The 13,126-nt window shown below is 38.8% G+C and overlaps 1 protein-coding gene across 4 annotated transcripts in view; it reads left to right on the top strand.

The window, feature by feature from the left end:
• LOC136677823 (YEATS domain-containing protein 2-like) overlaps nt 1-13,126 on the top strand; it is a 37,546-nt gene that overhangs the window by 13,962 nt on the left and 10,458 nt on the right. For 3 of the 4 annotated variants that reach the window (XM_066655480.1, XM_066655479.1, XM_066655481.1), the window contains 11 exons: nt 176-397; nt 947-1,108; nt 2,488-2,582; nt 3,472-3,648; nt 4,483-4,732; nt 6,733-6,894; nt 8,402-8,514; nt 9,673-9,816; nt 10,104-10,274; nt 11,408-11,717; nt 12,973-13,107. In XM_066655480.1, the coding sequence (XP_066511577.1) occupies nt 176-397; nt 947-1,108; nt 2,488-2,582; nt 3,472-3,648; nt 4,483-4,732; nt 6,733-6,894; nt 8,402-8,514; nt 9,673-9,816; nt 10,104-10,274; nt 11,408-11,717; nt 12,973-13,107 (1,941 nt within the window). The remainder of the gene's footprint in view (nt 1-175; nt 398-946; nt 1,109-2,487; nt 2,583-3,471; nt 3,649-4,482; nt 4,733-6,732; nt 6,895-8,401; nt 8,515-9,672; nt 9,817-10,103; nt 10,275-11,407; nt 11,718-12,972; nt 13,108-13,126) is intronic. The other variant, XM_066655482.1, reaches the window with a different exon arrangement.

The raw sequence follows: 13,126 nt of genomic DNA, 5'->3' as shown, positions 1-13,126 counted from the left end.
CTTGAATATGGGTATAGGATGGCATATGATTTTTGAGAATTCTTCCTGGGCTTGGTTTGAAATTGAATCTTGAGTGCTCAATTTGTGTCTTGGAGAAATAATTAGAATTAATGAATCCCTTGTCTAAAACCATCTGTCTACTTTTTCCTCTCCCTTTGTCTTTTACCTATTGTAGGATTGAATCTGAAGAATGAGTCACTGTCTTTGTCATGTTCAGAACAAGGAAGGTTACAGTCCAAAAGACTGGAGAGGATTTCCCTGGGCTCCCACGGCAACTCAGCGTTTCAACCAATCACAGCTAGCTGCAAAATTGTTCCCCAGTGTCAGGTACCAAGTCCCTCTGAGTCACCTGGGAAGTCCTTCCAGCCAATCACAATGAGCTGCAAAATCGTGTCAGGTGAGTATATTTAGCATGTTTTTTCTTTTAATTGTTTGTTTTAATTTAAACTAACATATGTTTAATTCTTCATATCTTTGAGTTTTTGTTGAAAAGTTTAAACAAACACTTTAAACCAACAGGCTTTAAAGGCACTATGCCTACTCCTGCCAGTCACTAATGAAAACAGACATGGAACTTTTAGCCATCAAATTACTTTGCACATTTAGCAGATGTAACGACAGTTCAGAGTCATGTTGGAGGCCTTCAGCAGCTTTTAGGGTGCTTTCATGCTTATTTGTTTAGTCTGAATTGGATAAGAGCTACAGACAATAAATTAATGTGTCATTCTAAAGGGCTCACTGAATTTGAGCATGGTACTGTAATTGAATGCTGCATTTTGTTTCTGCCTCACAGTGCAGAATAAATTCCTCAAATTTGGCAGCTCTTCCTCTATTGGATTTGGCTGGTCACAGCCCCCTGTGCATATTCCATTTTCCATACATTCTGTGCATGTTCTGTTTTGTGTCTAACCTTTTTTTTAATTAATTTTGTGTGTGCGCTTTCCAGGCTCACCTATCTCCACCCCCAGCCATTCCCCACTGTCACGGACACCCACTTCCACCCCTGTGCATATGAAGACAGGTTCATCTGTAATCAACAACCCTTATGCAATGGTTGACAAGCCAGGTCAGATCATCAGCATGACCACACATACTGATGAAGTTACAGGTATGTTAATTTGTGGCAGAGTAGAGGTCTGAGCACTAAATGTTTAATACTTTATTGTTTTAGTTACATTTTTTTTAATTATTGGTCATTTTGTCTTAGTTCCACTTGCTACTTGGCACAAGGAGTCAGTGAAGCGATACATTGGCGAAAACACATTTTTCCTTGCTTACCTCCTACTGCATAAGTTGTAGATACAACATTTTCACATATTCCTTGGGTTCTGATAAACAGAAAAAGGTAAATAGAACAACTAAGCTCAGCCCACGTCAATTTTTGCCAATTTACATAATTGCCCAAATATTCATTTGTAAATTAGTCCCAGATGTTTCACCCAATTGTCTTGGTGTCTAAGTGTTTGCAGAAACATGAAGTTTAATTATTATCAAAATGTTTTTTGGCAATTTAAAGATGACAGGCCAAAATTGTGACATTAATCCAACAATCAGATTTCAACAGAGATTTGACAGGCTTACCATTGGCCAATTACCATGAAGCTTGATTGGTATGTCCATGTAGGCACTTTCTAAATACATATCAATTTTATGTTGATACCAGTAAGAGGCGCAATTTATTATAAAAAATAAAAAATAGAATATATCTGTGGATATGTGTGAATATGATATTCTCTGCCGTGTTTCACAAATTTTGCTAACAGCTATTGCTAAAAAATGCAGAGTATTTCTTTACAGGTCAGTTGTTGGAAATGGGAGTTTTTTTTATTTATTTAGTTCTTTATTTTATTTTATTTATTTATTTATTTATTTATTTATTTATTTATTTATTTATTTATATAATTTCATATATAACCACTCATGAAAGGAGGGCTCTGGAATTCCATTCAGTGCAGAGTATTCAGTGTAATAGGATGCAAAGATGGCCTCCTATTACAGTACCACACTTGAATTCAATGAGCTTTCACAAATGTATGTAAAGGCAGACTATGGCTAGGTGCATTGTTTTATAAACCTTTTTGTGACTTTGGGACTGAATCCCTCAATTCTTTTTTCCATATAGTCTATGTTGGAATGCCAAAGTCATTTTATTTTTTAGTCCTCAACTTTTGTTCCCTCATGGAAAAATATTGCAAAAGTTACAACCATACACACTTTCAGAGCCTCATAAATTAACTACAGATGAGGGCTTGCTCTTTGTCATATAATTTATACATCGTCTGGTAAAGTTAGACTCTCTATAAAATCTTGTGCAGTTGGAGAAGTGGGATTTTTTTACATTTACTAATAGTCTTCACCAGGAGTTTTATCAAGTGTTTGAATTAGACAGGCACGTGAATATCTACAGAAACCTCATGTTTCTACTCATTCACAGTTGATTTCTTATGTCACGTGTTGCCCCTTTTTTAAAAAAAAAAAAAAAAACAGGGAGTCCATCAACCAAACAGATCAGTGTATCCCAGGGTTCGCGATCACCTGCTCCTAAAGTCCATGCCAGTGGCTTCCTCTCTTCTGGAGTTAAGGTTAGTAATAAAAAGAAAAGTTATTTTTGTTTAAGTGTTATGTACATTGTTTAATTCGTCTAACAACTGTGTCCACGTTTAGATAATAGGAACAAATTATGTGTATGACGTGTGTGTGTGTGTGTTTGTGTGTGTGTGTGTGTGTGTATATATATCAGTGGTGGACAAAGTACACAAATACTGTAATTGAATAAAATTACAAAGGTTATTTACCTTCAAATGTATTTAAGTTTTGAAAGTAAAAGTACTATGAGGTATTATGGCTCTAATGTTTTATTATAATTTTTGCAACAAGATTTTTGTAACAACAACTTCATGCTTAACACATTGTAGGTGAAAAGACTCTAGTGTCGCTCTTGGTTCCCCAGTCTTTTAATAGAATGTCATTAACGAGTATGACACTGAACACAGCAGAAATGGCAAAAGATGAAATACAACGAATTATGTTATATCCACTATTACAAACACCCAAGGGTGCTGTCGCCTGAATATTAAACCCAATTTATGCTTCTGTGTTGAACCTATGATGTAGGCAGCGCGGCCTGATGTGCACCTCTCCGGAAACGTAACTCAAGTCTACGCAGACCACAAAGACTGTGGTTCAAATTTGCTCAAATCAATGAACATGACTGAAGTTGCTCAAATTAAAAAGTCCATAAATATTAAATTCTCTTCCCTACACTCCCTAAATAATTCACTTTAAAGATTCATAAAACTAATACCATTACAACACTACAATGTGTACGCCAAAAGGTTGAAATTCAATCCTAGTGGTTTGGCAGTGTAACTGCAATGACACAGATGCCAACGCACAACTATAAACTTTTAAAGATTAATGTATTAATATTTTTTACTCTGGTAGTTATCAGATGCAACATTTTGTTCACAGGTGATCATTAAGCAGGAGCCAGGGGAAATGGTCACTCAGCCATCAGCACAACAACAGACAACGTCTGCAGGGACGACACAACAGCAGCAGTATGTGACTGTGAAAGGAGGTCATATGATAGCCCTATCACCACAGAAGTGTGGAGCAGGGTCAGGAGGGGGAAACACACCCAGCAAGGTGACAGCTTAACTATAAAACCTGGCAGTACACTTAAATGACAAAATCCAACCACGGCCAAACACACTGCCATAAGTCTCTCAGGTAAACTTCAAGTCAGCATTCATGGTTTTAACCAAAAACGCTTTTTATACAATTCTGAAGATGTTTCCTCACCATTTGCTATCTCTATGCACTGTTTGCATGCTCGAAACCGGTGTAATGTGTTTACGAAGACCCAGTGTCTCTAAGTAGGTAAAAAACACAAACAGTCTCAGTCTGGTATGCTAGGCTTTATCTCTCTCTCTCTGCTCAAGGCAGAGACAGTGGAGAGAAATTGTAAAGAAAAGCTTAGAAAAGCATGAACTGAGATGAGGATATTGCTTTGTTCCTGCTCTATAGGTGGGTAATATTGATTTCATTTTGTTGTTTTGGATCACTTAAATATGAATCTCACCAGAATGGACATTCGATTCAGCGGTGAAATGACTGCCTATTCTTTAAAATGGAAGTCTTTCACTGATGCATTATGTTTGCTAAATGGCACATCTTGTCCACAGCATGTAGTGTGGCCACATGATCAGTGACAGATCTGCTGCTGGTCATGGCTGTTTTTTAAATAGTTTATAAACATTCCAAGATCTAAGAGAACTGAATAGTACTGGCAGTGACTTTTTTATTCATTTGTGGTTTATTTTATTACAGTACTTTAAAACTTTAACGTACAACTACAGCGCATGTTTTATTAACCCTTTGGATATAGATGGTATAGATGTATCATGTAAATGATCATCTTTTTTGTGTTTGATCATGTCCATTCTTTGTCTTTCTTTCTGTTCTGTTTTGTCTCCATAGGTGTTGGGTATACCTGGTTCTGCTCTTCAGTCAGCAGTTAAACAGGTAGCCATCAGCAGCGGCCAGATCCTGGTTGCCAAGTCCAGCCCCGTTGTTTCCAAGGTGATGGGACAAAAACAGGTTGTGGGGCAAGGTGTTGCAAAGGCGATAGTTAGCGGGAGTGGAGCTGGTGTTACAGGCGGCATTTCTGGTCAGCAGGTGCACAACATTACCAAGGCAACAGGATCAGGAATTGGTGGCAAAAGTGGAGGTCAGAGTTTAAAGCATTTCTTTTGTTACACAAAAACTACAGGTGATTTGCACATGCCTTCTTGGTCTTGACTTTTGGAGGTTTCAGTTTGGTCCAAACCACAGAGATGTGTGAAAGTTTAATATCAAAGGATAATAAAAAAAAACATGCAATTGTACTCTGCAAAACCCTTGTTCAAAAAGTGACTACTTGATACTAATCAAACGACAAACACACATCATGAACAAGGTTAAATCTAAAATGAAAATAAAATAAAAATATTTCCTATCATACAAACCCCCCCCCCCCCCCCCCCCCCCACTTAAATGGACCAATCCAACCTGGCTCCTACAGGCAGGTCTGAATTTGCTCAGGCACTATTTAAGGACACCTAAAACTCAGTTTGGGCCTTTTTTTTTTACAGAAAGGTGCAGTAAGTCCTATGTAAGTATGAAATATCTCTGTTTTACAACTCAGTAGTATATTTTAACTGAAAGGGTGAGATTGTTTACCAAGCTAGCAATATGGATGTAAAAATTGAAAAAGAATAATGTGTGTGTGGCTTACTGGGAGATAAAACAGGGACAGAAAGGGCTATGAGGAATAAGAGGGGAACAGAAATATTTCTCTAGTGGTCATGTATTGTCCGTTCTGTCACAGCCTTGTACCACTGTTCAGACCAAAGAACCAAACTTTGGCTCAGTCAAAAGAGGTAATCTTGGTCTGGATCAAACTGAACCCAGGTTCGTTTCAGGTGCAGTGTGAAAACTGCATAAATGTACAGTGAAAATCATTTGCTATAATATTTTTCCCTGGTAATGTGTTTTTAATGTTAAAGCGTAGTGTATGTGAGTGAGAATAACACGCATCATCTCTCTCCAGTCTCAGTGTCTTTGTTTTTGTGCCATCTGTTAGTGTAGTAAACATAACTAAGGGGAAAGTTTGTGAACGAACTTCAATAAACCACTTCAAATAGACCATAAAACTGTAAAAAGATTGCCAATATATTTTGGTCAGCACTTTTAAAGAATTCCACATTTAAAAAAAACCTATTTATTTTAGATATTCATCTTCAATAAACGCCCACTTCAAATAAATGGACACCTCAAAAAAAAAAAAAAACTCCCATAATATTTAGGCTGTTTAAGTTGGCAGCGCTCTAAAGGTCGACTGTCCTCGTGAGGATAGGGTTAGGTTCATGAGGTAAGATTATTGAGACGCTGTAGTTAGCGTCACGGCTTGGTCCCGCCCACAGCACGTGGCTGGTGTTTACTTCCATCAGCAGCTTGTGTCGCCGCCTTTTCCCGTTGTTTATCACTATTTTAATTATTTTTGCTTTGGAACAAAAGCTAAATAAGTGGGAGTTGTGCTTTTGTTGCATCGTGGATTTGCCGCCTTGGCTAAGGAAGGGTTCAATGCCCACGTGTTGGGAGTATGGACACTACTTGTAATAATTAATATAATATTTTTTATACTTAGTTATAATAGTTAATTTGCTGTTGTTATTTCTCTTAAATACATAGTGTCATTTTATGTTCATTACACAGAAAATGATATTCCAAATGTTTGTTTTATTTTTGGTTGGTATGGTTTATAGCTCATAGAAATCAGAAATCCCATTGTCTCATATTTGTTGAATATTTCATTTGGAATTTGAGTAAATTACTATTAAAAACAGCATTTATGCTGTCATTCTTCATTTATACTGCTTTTTCGTTCATTCGTTCATTCGTTAATTCATGTGGACCAGTGATGATAATGGGCTTCAGTACTGAGTACTGGTCCCTAATTCAACTAATCTGATTAAAAAAAAAAAAAGTGCTTTATTGTGAAATGGTTAATTATATAGTGGTAATGTTAGTCATTGCCAAAATGGCCAGTGAACCTATGCACAAACCTATAATCTTGTTTGATTCTGTGCATCTGTCTCACCTCATAAATAGATAACTTAGGCCTTAGTGTATTCCTGTTATCTCTTTCTTAGGCTAAATCCTTTTTGATTTTGGTGTTTTTGTTTTCAGTGATGGCGACCCTGCAGCTGCCAGTGAATAACTTGGCAAATCTGGCAAATCTACCGCCAGGCACCAAGCTGTACTTGACGACAAACAGCAAGAACCCCTCGGGCAAAGGCAAACTACTTCTCATCCCACAGGGAGCCATCCTGAGAGCCTCAAATAGTGCAGGTTACAACACTTCTCTTTCTTGTACACATTGAAACTCCACTTTTATACTAATACATAGAGAATATTGCAAGCTCTACAGGGATTATACAGATTTGCAGTGTAATCCCACTGTCTTCTGCCATCATTAAAGCCAAATTGTAGCTCGTTAATTGTTACTGCAGATTTGTAATGTAGTGCTTGGGATTTGATATTCATGTTATTATATGAACATCAAGGATAATTGATCTGTGAACAGTTCCTATGAATGGTGCACCGGACCCACTTTTTTAAGCTGGACAAACAAACTATTAATATTTAGAAATAATGACAAGGTTTATATCATCAACCCAAATACATAGAAACAAGAATCTAAGAGCTTTAAATCTTAACATGGTGGGGAGCAGAAAATCAATAAAAAAATAACAGCTAGAAGATGATGATAAAGAATGAAAATGGTCTGTTTGAAATACGCCTTTGCAGGAGGAAGCCAAAGCTTGTCCTTGTTTGAGCATCAGCTCAGATTCCAGCTTGTGTGTTTCACTGTAACTAAGGGGCTAAGCCCAACTCCTGAAAAACAGCCCCACACTATAACCCCCCTTCACCAAACTTTACACTGGGCAGGGTGCAGACAGACAAGTCCCATTCTCCTGGCCCCTGCCAAACCCAGACTCAGCGTGATTCCTCACTTCAGAGAATGCAACTGCTCTGCTCTAGAGACCAACATTTTTTACACCACTGCATCAAACGCTTTGCTTTGTGCTTGTTGACGTAAGGCTTGGATGCAGCTACTCAATATTTTTACAATATTTGTTAGTGAGGAAATATCACAACTGGACGTGTTGCACAGGTAACATCATGGTACCATGCTGGAACTTACTGAGCTCCCAAGAGTGACCCATTCTTTTACTTATACAGCGCCTTTCTAGAAACCCAAGGATGCTTTAGAGTCAACACCGCTCAGAACACCATTCCATTCAACACTCAATCTTTCACAAATGTTATAGAAGCAGTCCTAGGTGCCTGGTTTTATTCACCTGTTGCCAGGAAAGTGATTGGAACACCTGAATTCAATGATGTGGCTGGGTGACATGGCATATAATCCCTTCCCTGTAAACAGTTACATTTCAGTCAAATTTGTGTGTATTTTAAATATTTTTAAAGCCTTTATACAATGTAGGAAATAACGTTAGTTTGTTTATAAAGTTAAAGTACTGAAAGCAGAGACTATGCTGTGTGTATTGTAGGTCTTCAGGGTTTTTTATATATATATATATCTCAAAATACGAAGTGAACTGTTTTCCTCAAAATATGAACTGCAGCTGAACCATACTGAGACTTCATTGAGAGATGGTTTGTTTTGAGACAAGTTGAAGGGTCCGAGCTTGTTGTGTTGAAATGATCCAAATAAAAATAAAATCCCAGTATTTCCTGCAGGTTGTGTGTTGAAAGTTATTTGAAATTGATTCCAAAGGTCTGCATCTCACTATTTAGTTTTTCCTCATTATTTCTTCTCTTTTGCTTCGCTTAGGTCAACATTCTCAGAGTTCTGGTGCAGCTCAGTCTTCCAGTAGTAGCTCTGGATCTAGCAGCATACCTGCCAGCCTGTCCTGCACCTCCTATGTACTTAAACAGACCCCACAGGTAACATGCTACATAAACGTACAAACATACACAAACATACTCTCAGTTTGGACCCTCTCTCACATAAAAATGTTTTTAGTTCAATGCTATATTACAGCATTATTTCAGTTTTAAATTATAATTTTTTTAAATGTTCAGTGTCATACTGTTAGAATGGATTGAATGTAGTTTGATGTGTAGTCTAGCTAGGGTTAGTTGTGTGTGTGTGTGTGTGTGTGAGGCATATGTTAGTGTGGTGTGTTTGAGGCCTCTCTTTCAGTGGTAGGGCGAGCGTTTCTGAGCATAGATGGTAACTGTTCTAGTGGCTTTTTCTTAAAATTTTGTTGTTACTCGAGTATTTAAATAAAGTGTAGGTTAAGGCTGCTTTGAAGAACAACGTATGGCATGAAACGTTTCATTCAGAAAATAATGAATTCTAACCAGATTTCCAAACTCACCTTAAATTGTTTATATTTCAAAAATCCTGTTCATCTTACACACAGCTGTAAATACTGGCGCTTTTCCACTGCAAGGAACCTACACAACTCGACTCTGCTCTTCTGTTTTTCCACTGGCCAAATCTGGTCCAGGTCTTGGAACTTGGAACTTCTTTTTTTAGTCCCTACTCTCTTACTGTTCCAACCGAGCCGAGTAGGTACACAATGTGAGGTGTAAACCCTGCAGAATTCTGATTGGACAGAGACCACGAAGCGCAGAGCTCCAGCACAAACTCACCGCTTGTAAAATCACATCTGCTTTTATCCAACTCACAGCAGCAGCTCGTAACCTTCCCCTGAGGGGTTTTGAAGAGGTTCAAACTCTCCTCGGATCTGTGACTGAGGAAAATCTTCAGCGAAAGCTGAATGTGCATCAAGGAAAACTGATCTGTGAGAACTGGAGCGTGGAGCCGTATTCAGTCCAAACAAAAACAACACTACAATACACAACGAGTAAACTGTGTGCAGTTTTACCACTGCTGCTGTTATGGTTTTCAAAGCATGGGTTTATAACACAAATGTACTCTCCCTCTTTTCTTGCCTTCTGACTCTCATTTATTTCAGTTATTTAGCTGTTTGCAAAAAGGTGCAGACCAGTAATCACCCGTCATTTTTCCCAAACACTCATGCCATTTACTGTATATCTGTTCATCTGTTGATCGCTGTCCAATGAAATTCCCAGGGCACATTTCTTGTTGGCCAGCCAGGGGCCTCCGGGAAACAGGTTGGGAGTGGTTCGTCTGGTCATTCCGTATCAAACACCTCCTCCATCACCCAACAGGCCATTCGGGTCACAGCAGGGCAGAAGGCAGCCATATTGGCTCAGGTATGTGTCATAAATTAACCATTATAGGCAGAAATACAATATTACACTGCTTATACGTTATTACATACATAAATACATTTAAACAAAAGATCCCAGCCTCTTGGACACTGACCAGAATTGGCCTCTGTGGCATTTATTTGCACTTGGGTTTTTATAGCATTACATTAATTTAAGATGAGAGAGAAGGATTTATGGCACATATGGCAGTTTTTTTTTTAGTTTTTTTTATAATATATAAACAGTGTTGGTGTTAACTGTACTATCGATGTTATATAATGTTTTCATAGGTGGTGGGTGGGTCTCAGAGTTCCCAAATAAAACTGTCAGATGGTTCACTGAAAACAGTAACGGGAACGGCACAGCTATCCAAAGCAGGCACTACCACTCTGAGAATGACTGGAGGGCTTATCACAGCTACCAGCTCTACCCCTGCTCCTGCTACTGTCCCCACCCAACAGGTGAGACTTTCACATTATATACTTTTCCAAGAACAGTAAATAAATACACAGTAATCCCTCGCTACTTCGCGGTTCATCTTTCACGGATTCGCTACTTCGCGGGTTTCTTCACGGGGGCTTATGGCCGCTTTATCGTGGATATTGAGGGAAAATCTAGTAAAACCGTGAAAGATGAATAGCCAAAATATTTCATTATTATTTACATGTATTACACTGGGCCTGTAGGTGACACAATATATCATTTACAAGTATTTCTTGCGTACAGTACCTGTACTGTTCATGTCCACATCCGAGTGAAATTTACTGACGCTAAATCACAGCTTAGGAATGACTCTATTAAAGAAACTGGTGGGATATCACATGTAGTTCCAGCTGAAAAACATTATAGAAGACTGTTTAATGCAAAGGGTGGGTTGTTAACAGCAACAGGGAGGGGTTTAAAAGTCCAAATACTCGTTAAATACATAAATATCTTTCCTCTACTTCGCGGAAATTCGTTTTTCACGGGTGGGTCTTTGAACGCATCATACGCCAAAAACAAGGGATCACTGTGTGTATATATATATATATATATAAATATAAAAGCAAAAACAAATAAGATTTTATTTTCTAAAACATGATGTGAGCTAGTGTGAACAGCAGTTTGTTCTTGATCTTATGGATTTGTTAAATAAACAGCACACTTTTTTTTTAACATAATGAATAATTAACTGTGGTAAAACTAGGTATTTAATGATAACCTGAAATCCTGGAATTGCCGTAATGACAGAACTGAATAGGGTAAACCAACACATTTACAGAACCTCACTACTTACAGTAATATAATATATACATAATATAATAATGTGTTTTTTTATGAACATATAAACCTGTACTGCTCAGATAAGTTGCTTTTTTCTCAGGTGCCTAAAATTTTTGCACAGTACAGTATAGTTGAGTTAGCTGTTTGTCACTATGAGGACTGCTAAGAACCTAAAATCCTAAAATGGAGAATTCTTATTTACATAATACAAGCAACATGTATTTGGTGATAATCTGCGTTTTTGATACAGGGAGAATGAAGTAATTTTACTGACATGTTTCGAAATATAAATAGTGTAATAAAAATGTGTTACTTATCTCTTACCCTCAAGCCTGTAGAGGGAGCTGGAGTGCCTGCTACAGTCTCAGGGATGAAGGCAGTGATGCAGCACCCTGTGCTGGTGACAGCCAATCAGGCAACAGCGACCACAAAGACTACCAGCTCAGCAGCAAATACAGTAAAAGGCCCGGGCAGCATGGTAACGGTCGGCAAGAATGTCAACGTGCCACTCATCAGCCTGTCCAAAGGTGCAGGGACAGCAGTATTGAGTGTTCCCAAAAGCGCCAGTGCTTCACTGGTGACCACAGCATCATTAGTGGGAGGAGCAACAGTCAGCGGAAAAACAGCTGCTGCAATATCTGGTAACAAGCTATTTCTAGTCATCATATAGGCTCAAATGTGTAAATACTTTATGTCCAAAAGTAACTAAATAATCCACTCTTCATGTATTTTAAAGTGTACTTGTTGCTGGAACAACAATTTCGCAAAATAGAACACTTAAGGACATTTAGCATACATCCAACACAATCAGGTGTTCAAGAGAAGATGCACAATTTCTGGGAATCGCGCGATGTATAGTGCCAGGTGTGTGTTAGAGGCACAGTAGAACTGTATTGTCTGGAGTATTTTGTGGCTATTGATGGCTATTTTAATCAACTGCTGAGAAATTTACGATCAAATAATCAGGCATATCAGAACCAGACATCACATTACGGAAACGAGTCTAGCTTTCACACATGAACAATAACCCAGAGGAATTCCACCGTTTATCTGGAGAAGCTGTATGTGTGAACACAAACAAACCCTAGCAGCGTTCATCGTGGACATTACCTGGACCGGTCAAGTCCGAAACCGCACATGTGAGAATGAATCGGGAAATGATTCCCCTTCACACGCTGCTCCATGTTTAAAGCACACGTTTTATCTCCTGCTGTGAGAGCACGTCTGAGGCAAATAATCTCCTGCAGTGCGCTGCATGTGTTAAAGTACAACTCCGGGTCAGTCTCTGGAGTTCATGCCATACTCTAGTGTATCAATATTTTCTTACACCCCTAATATACAGGGGGTGAACAATGAAAGTGAAACACCTGGTTTTAGACCACAGTAATTTATTAGTGTGGTGTAGGACCTCCTTTTGCGGCCGATACAGCGTCAGTTCGTCTTGGGAATGACATACACAAGTCCTGCACAGTGGTCAGAGGGATTTGAAGCCATTCTTCTTGCAGGATAGTGGCCAGGTCTCTACGTGATGCTGGTGGAGGAAAACGTTTCCTGACTCGCTCCTCCAAAACACCCCAAAGTGGCTCAATAATATTTAGATCTGGTGACTGTGCAGGCCATGGGAGATGTTCAACTTCACTTTCATGTTCATCAAACCAATCTTTCACCAGTCTCGCTGTGTGTATTGGAGCATTGTCGTCCTGATACACGGCACCGCCTTCAGGACACAATGTTTGAACCATTGGATGCACATGGTCTTACTGGTGCAGTGTGGAGTTAATGAAGATTGTCCACCAGGCTGCTCCAATTTAGCCATGAAACCTCCCGCACTACAATGACAGGTGTTTCACTTTCATTGTCCAACCCTTGTATTTACTTGCATTTTTCCCATCTTAGGCATGTTAAAGCTGCACTCAGGCCAGTCCAGTTCCCAGCAGACCGTGCTGACCATTCCAGCCAACCAGCTCAAGCAGCTCAGCATAAGTGGATCCTCTTCAGGGCTACAAACCATTCTCATGCCTGTGGGAAAAGGTAGCCGCACTTTCTGTGA

Source organism: Hoplias malabaricus, chromosome Y (genome assembly GCF_029633855.1).
Source record: "Hoplias malabaricus isolate fHopMal1 chromosome Y, fHopMal1.hap1, whole genome shotgun sequence".
Taxonomy (NCBI): Eukaryota; Metazoa; Chordata; class Actinopteri; order Characiformes; family Erythrinidae; genus Hoplias; species Hoplias malabaricus.
This window is presented reverse-complemented; position numbering and strand designations above follow the sequence as displayed.